Source organism: Phascolarctos cinereus, unplaced genomic scaffold (assembly GCF_003287225.1).
Source record: "Phascolarctos cinereus isolate Bilbo 61053 unplaced genomic scaffold, phaCin_HiC Scaffold_726;HRSCAF=1367, whole genome shotgun sequence".
NCBI classification, from domain to species: Eukaryota; Metazoa; Chordata; class Mammalia; order Diprotodontia; family Phascolarctidae; genus Phascolarctos; species Phascolarctos cinereus.
The window spans coordinates 37,400,347-37,417,547 of record NW_027556098.1 but is presented as its reverse complement, the minus strand read 5'-3'; the positions used below and the strand labels follow the sequence as shown (position 1 = coordinate 37,417,547).

General features: G+C 34.2%; 1 protein-coding gene across 4 annotated transcripts in view; it reads left to right on the top strand.

Annotated features, from left to right (window-relative positions):
• LIPI (lipase I) overlaps positions 1–16,913 on the top strand; it is a 64,624-nt gene extending 47,711 nt beyond the window's left edge. For 3 of the 4 annotated variants that reach the window (XM_020992961.2, XM_020992960.2, XM_020992959.2), the window contains 3 exons: positions 4,587–4,698; positions 8,220–8,399; positions 16,035–16,913. In XM_020992961.2, coding sequence (XP_020848620.1) covers positions 4,587–4,698; positions 8,220–8,399; positions 16,035–16,131 — 389 coding nt within the window. In that variant the 3' untranslated portion in view covers positions 16,132–16,913. The remainder of the gene's footprint in view (positions 1–4,586; positions 4,699–8,219; positions 8,400–16,034) is intronic. The other variant, XM_020992962.2, reaches the window with a different exon arrangement.
• The last annotated feature ends 288 nt before the right edge of the window (positions 16,914–17,201 follow it).

The following is a 17,201-nucleotide window of genomic DNA, read 5'->3' as shown; positions in this document are numbered from 1 at the left end:
CTGGATAATCTTTTCCATCTTGGTTTTTGTGACGTTTCTCTCTCCTGGTTCTCCTCCCTCCTATTTGACTATTAATTTTTACTCTACATTTTTGGGTTATTATCCAGCCACCACTCCTAAAGTGTAAGTCGTCTCCTTTTTCTTGACTATTCTTTCTTTAATTCTGTTCAACTCAATATTATCATATGATTTCTTAAGTTAAATTGTTATCTCTAGGTAAATAACTCCCAATGCCAGATGTCTTATGCTACTCTCTCTTGAAAATGATTCCTATGTTACCTGCTTAACAGCTCCGCTTACGTATCCCATTGACATCTCAAACTCAGCATGTCTAAAACAATTCATCTTCACTGAAGCTTATGCCATATCAAAATTTCCATCTTCTTTTTGTGAGCTCTATCATCCTTCCAGTCACCCAAGTTTACAACCTTGAAATGATCTTTGCCTCTTCTTTCTCCCTTTCTAGCCCCCCATTCAATCAATTGTTAAGATTTATCAGTTCTTCCTCTACGATAGTTCTCATGTCTATCCATTCCTCTCTACTAAAAAAGGCTCATTACCTTAATCCAGGTCCCCATCACTTACTGTGATCACTAATTGGTCACTTACTTTCAGTCTCTACTATTTCTCAAACATCATTCACCTAGGTGCTAAAATCATCTTAAAGTACATGTCTGACGATATTATTTTCCTGTTCAAAATTCTTCATTGGCTCTCTGTTGCCTCTAAGATAAAACGCAAATTGTCAGCAAGGTATTTCCCACTAGAGCCTTATTTCATATTGCTCCTCATCATGCACTCTACATTCAAGATAAATTGGTTTGCTAGCTGTTAATAAAATTCAGCATCTCACCTCCAAGCCTTCACTAAATTCACGTGATATAATGTTTCCTACATGAAGTTCTTCCTCATTTATCTTTCCCCTCCAAATGATTATGCTTTCTCTCCAAACTACTTTGTATTTATTTTTGTACTCTTTATATCTCCTCAAAAGAATATGAGCTACCTTAAGATGAAGAATGTGGCATGTTTATATTCTAAGCATTTAACATTTCCTTGGGCTGGATATAAGAATTATAATTACTACTCATGATATATTCATTGTTAATGGAGAAGTATAGCATAGTTGAGGTCAGATCAAGAATTAAGATCACAGCTTTTTTATCATTCTTCCCTCTCTTCCTCCAACAATCCATTTTCAAATATCCAAGTGGTGGCTCATTTCTCTGTGATTTCTGTTCCAGCCCTTTTGGAGCTTTTCTTTTTCTTTGATATAAGAATGGAGCCAACCTAAGCCACAAGACTCATGGCTCATCAGATCAGCATAGATATAACCTCTATTAAGTTTATTTCAAAGATAAGAAACTAAGGTCCAAAAAATTATAATGATTTGATTTATGTCACAGAAGCAAATTAGTGCTAGAATTTGGATTAGAAGTGGTCTCCTTACAAAAAGTTCTTAAAGGCAAACATAATTTAAAGAAAAAACCTATAATAATATGAACAAGGGGTGGTAGAAGTAGAAGCATGAGAGAAAGTAAAAGGAGCTAGGATTATTCAGTCTGGAAAAGAAGAGTTAGAAAATAATTCCAAACATAAATGCTTTCAAATATCTCAAGTCTTCATGCAGAAATTGACAACATGAGAATTAGACAATAAATAACAAATGAGAAAATCTCACAAAACAAGAATAAAATCTGTAACATTTGCAATTTTAAACCATGAAGGTTTTATCAAAATTCAGAAAAATGAAATTTTATAATCCCAAGAGAAATTAAATTGAATAGGAAAGAATCAGATCAGAATGGATGGGACCTGATTGTATAAGATAGGATACAAAATAATTTTCTATATAAATTTTTGCTCAGTGGGCATAGCATGGAGGAAAAAAAAGGCAAAACTATTCCCATGCTGCTCATATGACTAATGATGGGCTCAATCTATATTTGCAAGAAATTCAACAAGTAGTCATATTGCATGTGCTTGAAAACCAATTGTCTTGACTTTTGTCCTGCCACTTGACTTCAATAACTCTGGAAGAGAGAGTGAGGTTGATGATTTTGCTCACTTCTGCATCACTTAAATCCAATTCTTCTACAAGTCAAGGCATCATCCCATGCTGTCACTAGTCCACTTCAAAAATGAAGGATGTGCAACATTTGTTGTGAAATGAAATTAAGTAGATCATTCTATCTTAATTCAACATCTTGTGAACTTTTGTCTTTCTTCTGTGATTATCTACAAGGATTGCCACTACATTACATGTGAACACAGACAGTGTAGACTACGAATTATTCTGATTTTTTTCTCACAGTTTTTCTTGCACAGTTAATAAGATCAAGTCACTATTAGCAAAGTGAAAATTGGGATGATTTTCAGAAAGCCATGGTTAAAATCTCTCACAAATTTGATATTGAAGGAGGTAAATAATTTCTTTGACCTAAATATTTTCTGTATAACATTTGTTATCTCCCTTAGCAAAAAGGATTTTTCTGGCAGCAGTGTTCATAATAATCTTGGTGACATGAAAATTTTCCACCTCAGTCCTATTTGTGAACTCCCTAAATGTAGTTTAATCTGTGATCTGACTTAGTTTATCTATAAAGTTTGTTTAAAGTAGGTTTATGTATGAGATTATGATTGTTTGAGTTTCTTCAACTTTTATGACATTAAAGCAAGTGTGGGATTATGAATCTTGTCTTTTCTTTAACTTTTATGGCCAAAGAGGAATGTATAAGACTGCAGTATGTAAAATAATTATTTCTTTGTTTTTGTACATAAGCTTTACCTAGATTTTTACACTTGATAATTTCTGTATTGTGGTAGAAATATTTCAGCAGCAGTTACCTACCACGTGAACTCAGAGAGAAGCTATTTCTCCCTTAAAACCTTGACTTAATCACAATATTTAGTCATAGTGTATTTTCCATTTTTCAGGAGTCTATCTCCTAAACTTAAGAATTTTAAAGGTCATATATTTTACTTTCTCTTCTGACTTGAAATTTCACAGTGCTTCAGCACCTTTAGTGCTAGACTCTTTAACTAGACACTCACTTGTTTCTGTACTTTATTTGTAGCATAATTGGTGAAGATGTTTTCTCACTATTTAGGATCAAAAGACTATAAGATAGAACATGAGAAATGAAATGCTTTAGTAAGAGGTGGCACAGTGGACAGAGTTCAAATCCAGCCTCTGAACAAACACTTGACACTTACTAGCCATGTGACCCTGGGCAAGTCACTGAACCCCAATTGCATAAAAAAGTTTTTTAAATGTGCAAAAAAAAAAAAAGGAAATGCTTTACTAAGAATCTAAGTCAATACTCCAGATATCTTCCTCTGTGTCTGTTCTATTCAATCCACTCACTGTATGTTTATACAAACAAAATAATAAGAATTTAACTTAAGGCAGGGGTAGCAATCATGATCTCAGACGAAGAAAAAGCATAAATAGACCCAATTAAAAGACAGAATCAGAGAAACTACATTTTGCTAAAAGGTTCCATAGACATTGAAGTAATATCAAAATTTTTTGCAGCAAGTTGCTCTAAGGCCTCATTGCTCAAACATATAATGAGTATAGAACTGTGTCAAATTTACAAAAATAGGAACCATTCCCCAATTGATAGTCAAAGGATATAAACAGGTAGTTTTTAGAGGAAGAAATCAAAGTTTCTATAGTCATATAAAAATGCAATTAGAGAAATGCAAATTAAGATAACTGAGATACTACCTTACAGCTTCAGAAATGACAAATGCTGGAGGGGAAAAGAGAAAAACAGGTACACTAATGAAATACTGGTGGAGTGGTGAACTGATCTAACCATTCTGAAAAGTGATTTGGAACTATGCCCAAAGGACTATAAAACTGTATACCCTTTGACCCCATGATACCACTATTAGGCCTATATCCCAAAGAAAATAAAGAAAAAAGGAAAAGACATGTATGTACAAAAACATTCATAGCAGTGCTTTTTGTGGTAGCAAAGAATTGAAAATTGAGGGGATGATTATCAGTTGGGGAATGGTTGAGCAAGTAATGACGTGTAATTGTGGTGGAGTACTATTATGCTATAAGAAAGAAAGAAGGGAGTGGTTTCAGAAAAATCCATGGCAAGACCTATATAAACTGATGCAAAATGAAATGAGAAGAACTGGGAGATCCTTGTGCACAGTAACAGCAATGTTGTAATGATGATCAACTGTGAAAGACTTGGGTACTTTGATCTAATGAAACAATGTTATCCACTTCTCCCTCCCCAAGAGAGAACTGATGAAGTCTGAGTGCTAGTGGAAATATGATTTTCTCTCTTTCTTCATTTTCTTGCTTTTTTGAAATATGGCTAATATGGAAATATGTTTCACATGCTTTCACGTGTATAGTTGATATAATATTGCTTGCCTTCTTAGTGAGTGGTGGAGGAAATGAAAGGCAGGAGAGAATTTGGAACTCAAAATTTAAAAAGAAAATAATGTTTAAAAAATAAATTAAAAATGTTTTAAATGAATTTAACTTATAACATTTAAATCCATCATTCCATTGATAATGTTGACATAAACTTGAAACTATATATTTTGTTTTTCAGTGTATCATTATATTCTTGATATTGTTATTTTGGAGAATGTTACAAGGGGAGGTTATATGAAAATAAAATTAATAGATATATATGGGAAAGTGGAAGAATCAAAAATCAAAAGGTAAGTAATATAGTTACAGAAACATGAATTTGAGATTTGGAAGGAACCTCAGTGGCTATGTAGTGTAATCCATATAGAAAGGAATTTCCACTATAATATATTTGATGTGTGATAATCTGGCTGCTACTTGAGGGAAGCTGTCACCTCTCCCTACCCTCCATTCTATTTTTGGACAGTGCTAATTGTTAGGAAGTTTTTCTTACATCAAATCTAGCTTTGCCTCTTGCAAGTTCCACCCATGATTTTTAGGGTTATTGTTCTACAGCCAAAAAAAGGTAAGTCTAATTCCTATTCAACCAAATAGCTCTTTAAGCTTTTGAGGCCGGTGTATACTTTTCCACCTGTATCTTCTCTTCTCCAAGCTAAAAATACTCATTTCTTTAAGCTGAAACTCAGATTCTAGGCCCTTTCCCTATGGTGATGCCATCCTCTGGACATTCTCCATTTCATCAATATGTAAGGAAAGTGGCACCCAGAACTGAACACAATAATCCAAATGAGGTCTGATGAAGGCATGGTAGAGCAAATTGTTACCTGAAGCTATGCCTCTCTTATTGCAGCCCAAGATCTCAGTAGTTTTGGTTGATTTTGTTTGTTTGTTTGTTTGTTTGTTTGCCTGGGATCACAATGCTGACATACTGAGCTTGCAGGCCACTAAAACTCCCATTACTTTTTCAACAGAATTATTGTTTACTGAATTAATATTTATAAAGCTTATTTTAAATACAATTTTTATTTTTATATACATTTTTATAAACCTTTACATTTTTCCCTATTGAAATTTATCTAATTAGATTCATCCCAAGAGGGGTCAAACTCACAGCTCCTTCTACAAAACTTCTTGTATGCCTGGAAGCAGATTAAAATATATTTCAGAAATGTTTAATAAAACAAATAAAATTATAACTCAACATAGATCATGTTAATCTGTGGTTTTCTAAGTCAGTGCGAGGCCAGCAGGGATATATCTCTAATGGAGTTTGACACAATTGCTCAAGATTCTTTTGCCTTTTGCCTTGGCATCCAGTGTGTCTGCTTTCCCTCCTACCTTTGTGTCAGTTGCAAATTTGGTGAATGTGCCATCTTTAACTTTTCCCAAAATGTTAAATAGGATGAGGTCAAACAAAGATTCCTGAGATCCACCAAAATCCACCAAAAACCTTTTATCATATTATTATTGAGCTATTAACTATTTTTGAATGGGCCTATCTGAAAAGTTCTGTATCTATATAATTGTATTATCACCTAATCCATAACTCTTTATCTGCTCTTGCTAAAATCTAGGTAAATTGTATCCACAGAATTCCCATCCTCTACTAATTTAGAAATCTTGTGAAAACACAGGAAAACATTGTTAGTCTATAATGACTTATAATTGATAAAACCTACTTTAACTCATCTACCATTTCCAGATGTTCTCTAACCATCTCTTTAATGATCCCTCATTGAATTTTCCCAGGAATTGAAATCAAGTTCATTGGACTATACAGATTCTATTCTCTTCCCTTTTTTGATTATTGTGTGAGCATTTATCCTTCCTCAGTCTTGTAATATCTGACATTTTCCATGATTTTGAAAAATTGACAGAGGCTCAACAGATACATCTGCCAGTTCTTTCAGGATTGGAAGATGTCAATCACCTGAGATGGGTGATTTGAATTCATCAAGGCAAATTAAAAACTCTCTTACTACCTATCTCCTAGATTATATTGAGTATCTCCTTCCTTTTAGTCATTTTTGTTCTGTCATTTATAGTGCACAGGTCATTCTCCTTGGTAGAGAAAATAGAAATAAAATCATATTTGAGCATCTCTGCCTTCTGTTTGTTGCCACTATCATCACCAAATTCAACCCAAATGAAAATTCTATCCTTTCTTTGATGTTCCTTTTCCTCACCATATAGCACAATAAAAGAAACAAAAGACCCACTTTTTTTTTTCTTACCTTAGCTTTCCTTGCTAGCCTCAGGTCATCTGAGCATTCTTGACATTGTTTTTATAGCACTATGTCATGCTCTTTATATCTATCTTCACTCTTCAGTTACTGGACTTCCTTATACAAGCTTCTGAATATACAATGCTACTTCCTGTCCTTGTTCCTTTGAATGTGGCAAAAAGTATGCAGTCATGCTTCTGATATGGATTTCACCCCCAACAAATCTTGGTGATAGCTTTGTGGTTAAGTTTGCTGCCTTGTCCTAGGACCACTTGTTCTTCTCACTACTTAGTCTTTCAGAATTTTTGTATAGATGCTTGAGGATATGATTTTACTACTGGCACCACTCCTGGATTTTAGCTCGTATAGACTTCTGTGTATCTTAATTGTTATTCTGTCTTGTTTGTAGCTACTCGCTATAGTATCTAATTTTTACAATATGCATAGGCAATCTTTCCATCCCCCTTCATTCTTTTAAAACACTGTTTTGATTAGATTATCAAGATGCTATTCAAATAAATACATTCTGATTAGCCATTGTTTGCTATATCTCTGACCAGGAATTTGTTATCCTTATATTTTAAGATATGATCTAGAAGTTCAAATCCCACTTTTAGACACAATTTTCATAACTAGCTATTCACTTTCCAAATTAATTTCCCTCTTCAATATATTTTGCCTTCAATAGGCAACAGTGGTGAAAACATGTATACTTCTATGGTCTTAAGTTTCATGCCCAAGATTTCACAATGGTTGCCAATACTTCTCAGATTCCTTCTGGGAATGTCATTTGTGCCCTGTAAATCATCAGAAATAGATAGTCTTCCATTTTGGTGGCTTTCTTCTGGAACACAGATAACTATCACTGGAATGTGGCTTAAAAATACAAGCACTGTACATGATGTAGTACTTTTCCCATTACATCATATTACCTTCTGTTTTAAATTATAAGGCAAAGATATATTCACATAGTGAAATGCTATAGCAATTTGACTGTGAAATTCAATCAACAGAGATGTATATTTCAGAAAGTTAGTGTACTCTGAATGGCAGCAGATTATTTGTCTTTAACTCAAGTATCTAATTTTGTCTTTATGAAATTCTTCTTTTAATGATATTTTGACAACTCTTAGAATTATGTATTAATTTGGATTAAGTTATGTCCACATTTTTAAAATGGAAAGAATTTCAAATGCTAAGAAAGTTGAATTCTTTTAAACAATAGAATAGAATAAAAATTCATATTATTACTATGGTAAATAGAGTATCATTTATTTCATGGAAATCTGCAATCCTAAATCCTCCTTTGATTTATTATTTTTCCATAACAAGTGACAATAAGTTAATTTACTTAACATTTTTTATGATTAAACGCTATACATAAATTTTGTCATTAGTAATAAATGTGACATTGTATCAGATTGGGGGAAGGAGGAACCATTGTATTAAATTGCTTCCTACATTTCTGTTAAAATTATGTAATTCAGTCTTTTTATCATCAGACATAAGCTGTAAAGTTTCACTCTACTTAGGTTAAAGGCTTTATTTTAGACCAAATATGATGCTGTGTTCTGTTTTCTATCTAGTTTCATGACAACACATCCTATCTACGAAGAAGTCAGTATTCTTGCTGGATTTTACTATGACTTTAAAGATATTTCAAAAATCGTTTTGACATATTCTCAAAAGAATTCAAAACTTAAGTATCCTAAACACAAACACAAGATTCACCATATCAAATTAAGATCACTTACAAATCCAGAAAGGTAAAGTATATAATGTGTATTGTGGTTTTTTTGTTTGGAGAATTTATTTTTAAATATGGGGGACCTAGCAATCCATTCACTTAAAAAAATGGTGAAAAATTATTTGTTTACTATACTACATGTCTGGCCAAGAATCTGTCATCTCAGGGCAGCTAGGTGGCTCAGTGGATAGAGCACTAGCCCTGAATTCAGGAGGACCTGAGTTCAATCTGGTCTCAGACACCTCACACTTACTAGCTGTGTGACCCTGCTGGGCAAGTCACTTAACCCCATTGCCTAGCCAAAAAAAAAAAATCTATCATCTTTATGTTTTAATATGTGGTCCAGAAGTTCAAGTCCCATTCTTAGACACAAGCTGCACAACCAGCTATTCACTTCCCAAATTAATTTTCCTGTTCTGTATCTTTTGCTTTTGATAGGCAACAGTGAAGAAAATGTAACTATTTTCCCATATATTTCCCAAACTAACATTTGCATTCTGAATTATCTGATTTGGTAGCTTACCCATCCTCTGCATGTTATGCTATGGAAACCTTCTATTGGAGTGCCATATGTGTCACAGGGGAAGACTTTGTAGAAATTGAAAAGCTTAGTGCTTTAAATTATGACTATACTTATACATTATCTACACCATTAAGGAAAACAAATGAAAAGTCATCCTTTACATGTTAAACCAGGACAAATATACTTTGCTTTACATGGTAGATACATTCCATGAAACTTTTATCTAAATCAATGTTTCATAAATTAAATAATTTTAAATCCAATATGGAGTCGTATATTTTTTCAGTACTTACGTTTAAATTGTGCTTTTACAGTTAATAAACATTTTACAAACACTTTCATTTGAACATCACAAAACTCTGAAATATGTAGACTCATTGTCTCTATTTTATGGGTGAAGAAACTGGTGCCTGAAAGATTAATGGCTTGCCCAAGTTAGTAAGTGGTATATTCAGAACTAGACCTAGGTCTTCTCAAGTTCAGTGAAGACTGAGTGTTGAACACTTTTTAAATTTACCTGTTTTGAATTTGAATTGTGGTTAGAAAAGGAGATGAGTCTAGCTAATTTCCTGTATCACATTCTGATCTTCACAGAAACAATTATTCAGATACTTGAAGAAAAAGTGGACTTTGCCTGAATATTAAATATTTCCTCAATGTTACACCTCATTTCTTGTTGTGTAGATCTCCCCCTACCAAAATTTGGAAGTCAAAAAGGGACTTGAGCAGGGTTTTAATGATGGATAGAATTCCAATATATATACAAAAAGAGATCTTTTAATAGAAGGTAGTGATATGTACAACAAAAAGAAGGGAAAAAATTAAATATTTTAGGATTCAATTATCATACCAGTTTGGTGGAACAGTGGGATTAAGCAGCAGCATGGTGGGAGAAAAGACAGGAAAGTACATTGCCAGATTGTAAAGAACATTAAATTCCAGACTGAGGAATATGGATTTTCAAGGGTTTCCCATAAGAAATATGGGGGGGGGGATGAGTTAAGAGTAGGAAAAGAAAAGAAAAATTAAGTAAGAGAATGACATGATCAAGTAGCACGGGGCATTTTTACTTAAAACTATTACCACCACTAATATTATTACTTACACTACTACCATTACCTGAATTTCCATAGTACTTCAAAGTTTGCAAAGGGCTTTCTTTACATGATTTCATTTGTTAACATGTAATGGAAAGAGCTCTGGATTTTGAATTTTCAAGAAACAAACCATGTTCAAATTCTGATGTTGACACTTATGAACCCTGTGGCCTTGAGCAAGTCACTTAAATCTGTGGCCTTTGGTGTCTTTATATATAAAATGAAGGAGCTGAAATAGGTGGCTCCTAAGGTACTTTCCAACTATAAATATATGCTACCGTGAAAACAGACAAAAGCTTGTAGTTGGAAATGAAGCATCAGGTGTGAGAAACAGTAAAAAGGACATTTTGAGTGTGAAGCAGAGTAATATGTAATATCTCTGGAAAGGTAGGTTGTGAACAAGTTGTGAAGGGTCTTAAATGCTGAACAAAATAATTTTTTGTTTGTTCCTATAAATAATGAGACACTGGACTTATTAAGAAGGAGTGTGACATGGTCAGAATTGCATTTTAGTTAAATCATTTTGATAGCTATGTTGGAAATGGATTACAGTGAGATTAGATAAGGCACAGTAACCAATTAGAAAGCTATTGCAATAGTTTAAGTGAGATATGTCAAAGGCCTTAACTATGCTGGAGGCTGTATGGAGGGAAAGGGAAAGATGTGAGCAACGCAGAAGTAAAGCTTTTATTTAATTGCTATCTCTTGCTTTATTATTTCTAGGTATTCATGCAATCCTTGTACAAAATATTTTTTTTTCCTTTCAGTATTTTTTCCTAGATGGCATTTTGTGGGTGGTACAGTAATAGAGCACCAGACCAGGAGTCAGGAAGACACGAGTTCAAATTTGGCCTCAGACATTTACTAGCTGTATGACCCTGGGCAAATCACTTACCCCCTGTTGCCTCAGTTTCCTCATCTGTAAAATGAGCTGGAGAAGAAAATGAGAAACCACTCTAGTATCTTTGCCAAGAAAACCCCCGACACAATTGAAACAACTGAATAACAATGAAAATAACAGTTAATATTTTCATTACATAGTTCAAAATATTGGTATAAGAAGACTACTTTGGAAATAGTGGTAATTATTATCACAGTATTTAAAAAATAAAAACACCACTGTGACAGGAAGTGCAGGATGAAATGGAATAGGAAGAGACATCAGTCCGGAAAGCCAATTATAAAGTTATTGAAATAATAGAGGTATCAGGTAACAAGAACCTAGTATGAACAGTAGTAAATTTTAGAAAGGAAGGAGCAGATGTTAAATATACTGTAAAGGAAGAATTGACAGGTAGTGAGACAATGGAAAGAATGAAGATTTGGAGCTTGTAGCTAAAATGTCAGATCTGTTCTTTATTATCTTATGACTTTGGACTTGATGTTTCCCTACGTATAAAATTAAGAGGTTGGACTAGCCACCACTAAGGCCCAATTTAGATATACAGCCTACAAACTTAATTGGTGTGTCTTAGTGATTAATTGGATGTACGGAAGAGGAGGGAAAGAAACTATCAAGATGTATGTATTAGAATGCAATAGGAATGAATCCTTTTAAAAATTTAGTTGTGAAATTCTGTAAGATTTTATAAGGATGCTTATACTTGCCAGGTTTTTTAAATTGGTTTATAATATTCAAAAGCTACTTTGATTAGAGATGCAATGTTTTATTTGTTTCATATTTTATTTTTCCTAATTACATGAAAACAATTTTAAACATTTGGTTTTTTTTTTAATTTTGAGTTCCAAATTCTGTCCCTCCCTTCCCTGCTCCCTTATTGAGAAAGCAAGCAACTTGATATAGGTTATACAGGTGCAGTGATACAAAACATATTTCCATATTAGTCATGTTGTGAAAGAAAACAGACCAAAAAAAAACCCTCAAGAAAAAGAAAGTTTAAAAAAAAAACATGCTTACTGCATCCAGACTCCATCAATTCTTTCTCTGGAGATGGATAGTATTTTTCATCTTAAGCCCATTGGGATTGACTTGGATCATTGTATTGCTTAGAATAACTAAATCATTCACAGTTGAACATCATATAATATTGCTATTACTGTGTAAAATGTTCTGCTGATTCTGTTCCTCTCACTTTGAGTCAGTTTATGTAAGTCTCTCCAGATTTTTCTGGAGCATCCTGCTCATCGTTTCATATAGTACAATAGTATTCCTCCACAATCATATATCACCATTCCCTAGCCATTCCCCAACTGGTGGGCATCCCCTCCTTCCCAGTTCTTTGCCACCACTAAAATAGCTGCTATAAACATTTGCATACATATAGATTCTTTTTTGTTTTTTTTATCTCTTTGAGATACAAACCTAGTAGTGGCATTGCTGGGTCAATGGGTATACGTGGTTTTATAATCCTTTGGTCATAATTTTTGCTCTCCCGAATGGTTGAATCAGTTCACAACAGTGTATTAGCAGATCATTTTTCCCACATCCGCTTCAACTCTTGTCATTTTTCTTTTATGTCGTGTTAGCCAACATGATGGTATGTAATTTGCATTTCTTTAATCAATGGTGATTTAGAGCATTCTTTCATATGACTACAGATAGCTTTGGTTACTGTATCTGAAAACTGCCTGTTCATATCCTTTATCAATTGGGGAATTACTCTTATTTTTATGAATTTGACTCAATTGTCTATATATTTGAGAAATGTGATCTTTATCAAATCTTCCCATACGCTGCAAAAGCTCTTTTGTATCTATTTATGTGAAATAATTTACCGCCATTTATCTCTCCCTTTCCCAGTGCATTCCTCCTTCTCACTATTTTTTTTTAGATATCATCCCATCATATTTATCTTACACCAGTGCCCTCTAAGCACACTCCTTCTGACTATCTTAATGATGACAAAGTTCTTAGTAGTTACAAGTATCATCTTCCTATTTTGGAATGTAAACAACTTAACCTTATTGAATCCTTCATGATTTCTCTTTCCTATTTACCTTTTTATGCTTCTCTTGAGTCTTGTATTTGAAAGTCAAATTTTCTATTCAGCTCTGGTCTTTTCATCAGGAATGCTTGAAAGTCCTCTGTTTCCTTGAATATCGATTTCTACTCCCGATGGATTATGCTCAATTTTAGCTTCAGATTATCAAATTCCAAGCCCTCCAATCTTTTATTGTAGAAGCTACTAAATCTTGTGTTATTGAACTGTAGCTCTGTGATATTTGAATTGTTTCTTTTTGTTTGAAATATTTTCTCCTTGACCTGGGAGCTCTGGATTTGGCTATAATATTTGGCTATAATATTCCTGGGAGTTTTCATTTTGAGATCTTTATTTTTGAGAACCTTATTCAATTGATTGGTGAATTCTTTCAATTTCTATTTTACCCTCCAGTTCTACAATATCAGGGCAGTTTTCCTTGATTATTTCTTGAAACGTCTCATCTAATCTTTTTGTTGTTGTTGTTATCATGGCTTTTAGGTAGTCCAGCAATTCTTAAATCATCTTTCCTTGATCTATTTTCCAGGTCAGTTGTTTTTCCAATGAGATATTTTACATTTTATTCTTTTTATTCATTCTTTTGATTTTATTTATTGTCTCTTGATGACTTATGGAGTCATTAGCTTCCACTTGCCTAATTCTAATTTTTAAGGAATTATTTTCTTCAATGATGTTTTATAGTTCCTTTTCCATTTTGCGAATTCTACTTTTTAAAAAGTTCATTTTTCTATTTGATCAATTCTACTTCTTATGGAGTTCTCTTCAGTGGATTTTTGTGCTTCTTTTATCATTTGGCCTATCTGAGCTTTGAAGGCATCATTTTCCTCAGTATTTTTTTGTGCTTCCTTTACCAAGCTGTTGGATCTTTTTCATGATTTTCTTGCATCACTGTCATTTTCCCAAAAACTTATCCTGTACCTCTCTTAATTAATTTTTAACTCCTTTTTGAGCTTTTCCAGGAATTCTTTTTGGGCCTGAGACTAATTCATATTTTTCTTTGAGGCTTTGGATGTAACAGCTTTGATTATGTCATTTTCTTTTGAGTTTGTGTTTTGATCTTCCCTGTCAATATAGTAACTTTCCATGGTTGGGATATTTTTTGTTGTTTGCTCACTTTCCAGACTATTTCTTGACTTTTAGTTTTATATTAAACTTGGATTCTGCTCCTGGGGCGGAGGGGGCAATGTACCAAGCTTAGGTGTTTTGTGCAGCTGTTTTCAGAAGTAGTTCTAGGGGGTCTGTAAGTTTTCTTTTCTTTCAAGGTGGTATGAACTATGGAGAGCTGTCTTTACTACTTTCCTGGCCTGTGCTCTGATCTTTGAGTGACCATGAGCACTCTTTTCCTCCCTAGAACTGTGACCAAGGTTTCGGCTCTCCCATTCCCACAAGCTCTGGTGTGTTAGTACTCCTCCTCACCCAGGGACTGTGATCCAGGACTGAGACTTGGACCCCACTATAGGCAATACAACAGAGTCCAGCACCAAGTCCTAGCAAAGGGACCCCTGTAATCTCCTTCTAACAAGTTGTCACACCCCCTTACCATCTGCGTGCTGAGATCTCTAGAAGCTGTCAGTTCAGTTGCCCCCATTTCTTGCTGCTGGCTTGTGCCTGGTGTAGCCCACTGTTGACTTGCCTGGGCATTGCCTGCTCTGGACTGAGCTCCATTCTTATGCCAGTACAACACATATTTCCTGTTGAGCTTCTAAGTTTTATTGGGCTGGAAAATTGTTTCACCCCATCTTTATGTGGGTTCTGCAACTCCAGAATTCATTCTGAGGCATTATTTGGAGGGGAATTTGAGAGAGCTCAGATAAGTCCCTGCATTTTCTCCACCATCTTGGGGAGATGCAAAATTAACCGTGAAAACCAATGATAAAATAATAATTTAGGATTAATTCATGCACAGGTAAATATAATACTAATAAGTTTTATAGTGCTTCAAGATTTAGAATTTTCTGAGGTAGGTAAATATTAAAAACATATTTTGTGGAGAAGTGACTCACTCAACTTCTAGCACTAGCATTACTAGCAACAACTTCTGAGCAATTGCCACTAATAGGCAAACATACGCAGGAGTCCTAGAAGTAGTATCAACCCCTAGAGCAACAGTTCTGTTTCTAGTACAGTCCCCAGCCATCATCGAGGGAGGTAGCTCCTGTGGAGAAGAGGCTAACTACTATGCACATAGCAGGCAAAACTGATGCTGAAAAGTACCCTAATGGAAAGACATGAGAGAGCAGTGCCAGCAAAGTCAAACCACTGCTGCCACCTTAACTACCATCTCCTCTCAGACCATTATGGAGACAGCTCAGGGCTCTGAAATCAAGAGCCTTGGTAATGGCAATGCTTTGAACCCAGTAGCATCAGCCATTATCCTGGGAAGCATCCCATATGTTAATGTCTTGAGACTGTTCCTGCAGACTTAGCTACTAAAGAATCCCAAAATAAAGTCACCAAAGCCCTTCATACTGTCAAATGGATCAACATCAGAAACTGATATGATTTTATCTGTGGAAATGACATACAAGTGGCATTACTTTCTGCTTTGCCATTGTACCCTAAGAACTATCAGACTGTTTCATTTGACCTGCAGCTGAAACCTTCCATATGTGTTATTTCTCCAATTAGAATGTGAGCCCCTTGAAAGTATCTTAATTTTCTATTTATATTCTTAGCACTTACAATAGAACTTTACACATAGTGAGTGCTTAATAATCTACTGATTGGTTGATGATTAATCTTTTCTCCCACTACCACTCTACTGAAGTTCACTCCTCCTCCAAACTGGTTCTATACATTTCTATCATACCCTAAGATTTACAAAATGCTTTATTCACCACAACTCTGTGAAGAAGGAAGCACAACCATTCTTGTCCCCTTTTATAGAGGTGGAAACTGAAACTTGAAGAGGGGAAATAAGAACGACAACACAAACCCAGGTTTTGAGCTTCAAATTCATCATTTCTACCAAACTGCTACTATAGACTTACCATATTTATATGGGGAAAATGTGAAGTCTTGCTGGTGTACTAATTCTTTTCCTTCTTTCCCTCCTTTTTTTCTCCCTCCCTTAGACCACAGCTTTGCAAGTATGATTTTGAACTGAAAGAAAATGTGGAAACAACACTCAAACCACATTGCTGTACTCCAACAGACATACAGAGAAAGTGATATTTCACAATAAATATGGAAATATTGGACTTTATATTTATTGACAAATTATGGTGATGGGGATGTATAGTAATCCTTGGCCTGTCCTGAGATTTCCGTTTCCAGAAAGAATCATTCGATATGAAATTAAAATGATCCTCTATTTTGGAGAAACATTGGGAAGTCAATGGAGAAAATAATAAAACAAAATGGAGTTTCTGAGGATAGCATGTTATTATTTAACTCACTTTTATATTATGTATTCCACAATTAAATATTGTTAATAAATAAAAATATATTTGAATAAGGAATGGAGATCTTCAGAGTTCCCTCTGAGAGAATTCATTATGTTGTCTAAATGATTCCCAGGCATTTTTAGTATCCTATTGTGGTAGAATAAATTATTGTTGTTGTTAATAATACATTTGGATAGTTTTAAGGTTTAAAAAGCACATTATTTTTTATTCCAAGATTCTGATTCTGTGAAGCCATTGGAATGAAGATTACTATAATACCAAAAATACTAGAGGGGGCTACATGTTGGTTGAGTAGGAATAGCTAAACATATTACAATTAAAAAAATATAAATGTAACTGAAAATAAAATGATTGATTTGAAGAATTCAAAGACATGGTAGGAAATATGAAATGATATATAACAAGGAAAATAATATCAATGTAATACAATGGAAAGGGCACTAAATTTGGAGGTAGGGAACCTGGGCTTACCTCCCAGGTCTGCCACTTCCTTTATATTCTCTGGACCTCAGCTTTCTCATCAATAAAACAAGGTAGTTTGATTAATTACCCCTGAAGTCCTTGCTTTTGTAAAGGCCTCCATTTAATTTTTCAATTAATAAGCAATTTTTTTCTCGTCATCCTAATTCTCCCAATTGGGGCAAGGTAGAGAGTGGAAGAAAAGAAAAACTAAACTTTCTAAAAATGTGAATAGTCAAGCAAAACAAATTTGCACATTGCCCGTGATCAAAAATTTGTCATTTTATGGGTCTTGAATACATAAACTGTAGTTGATGAAGTACTTTCCATCTCAAAGACTATGATACTATAAACCAAAAGAACACTGGTTTACAG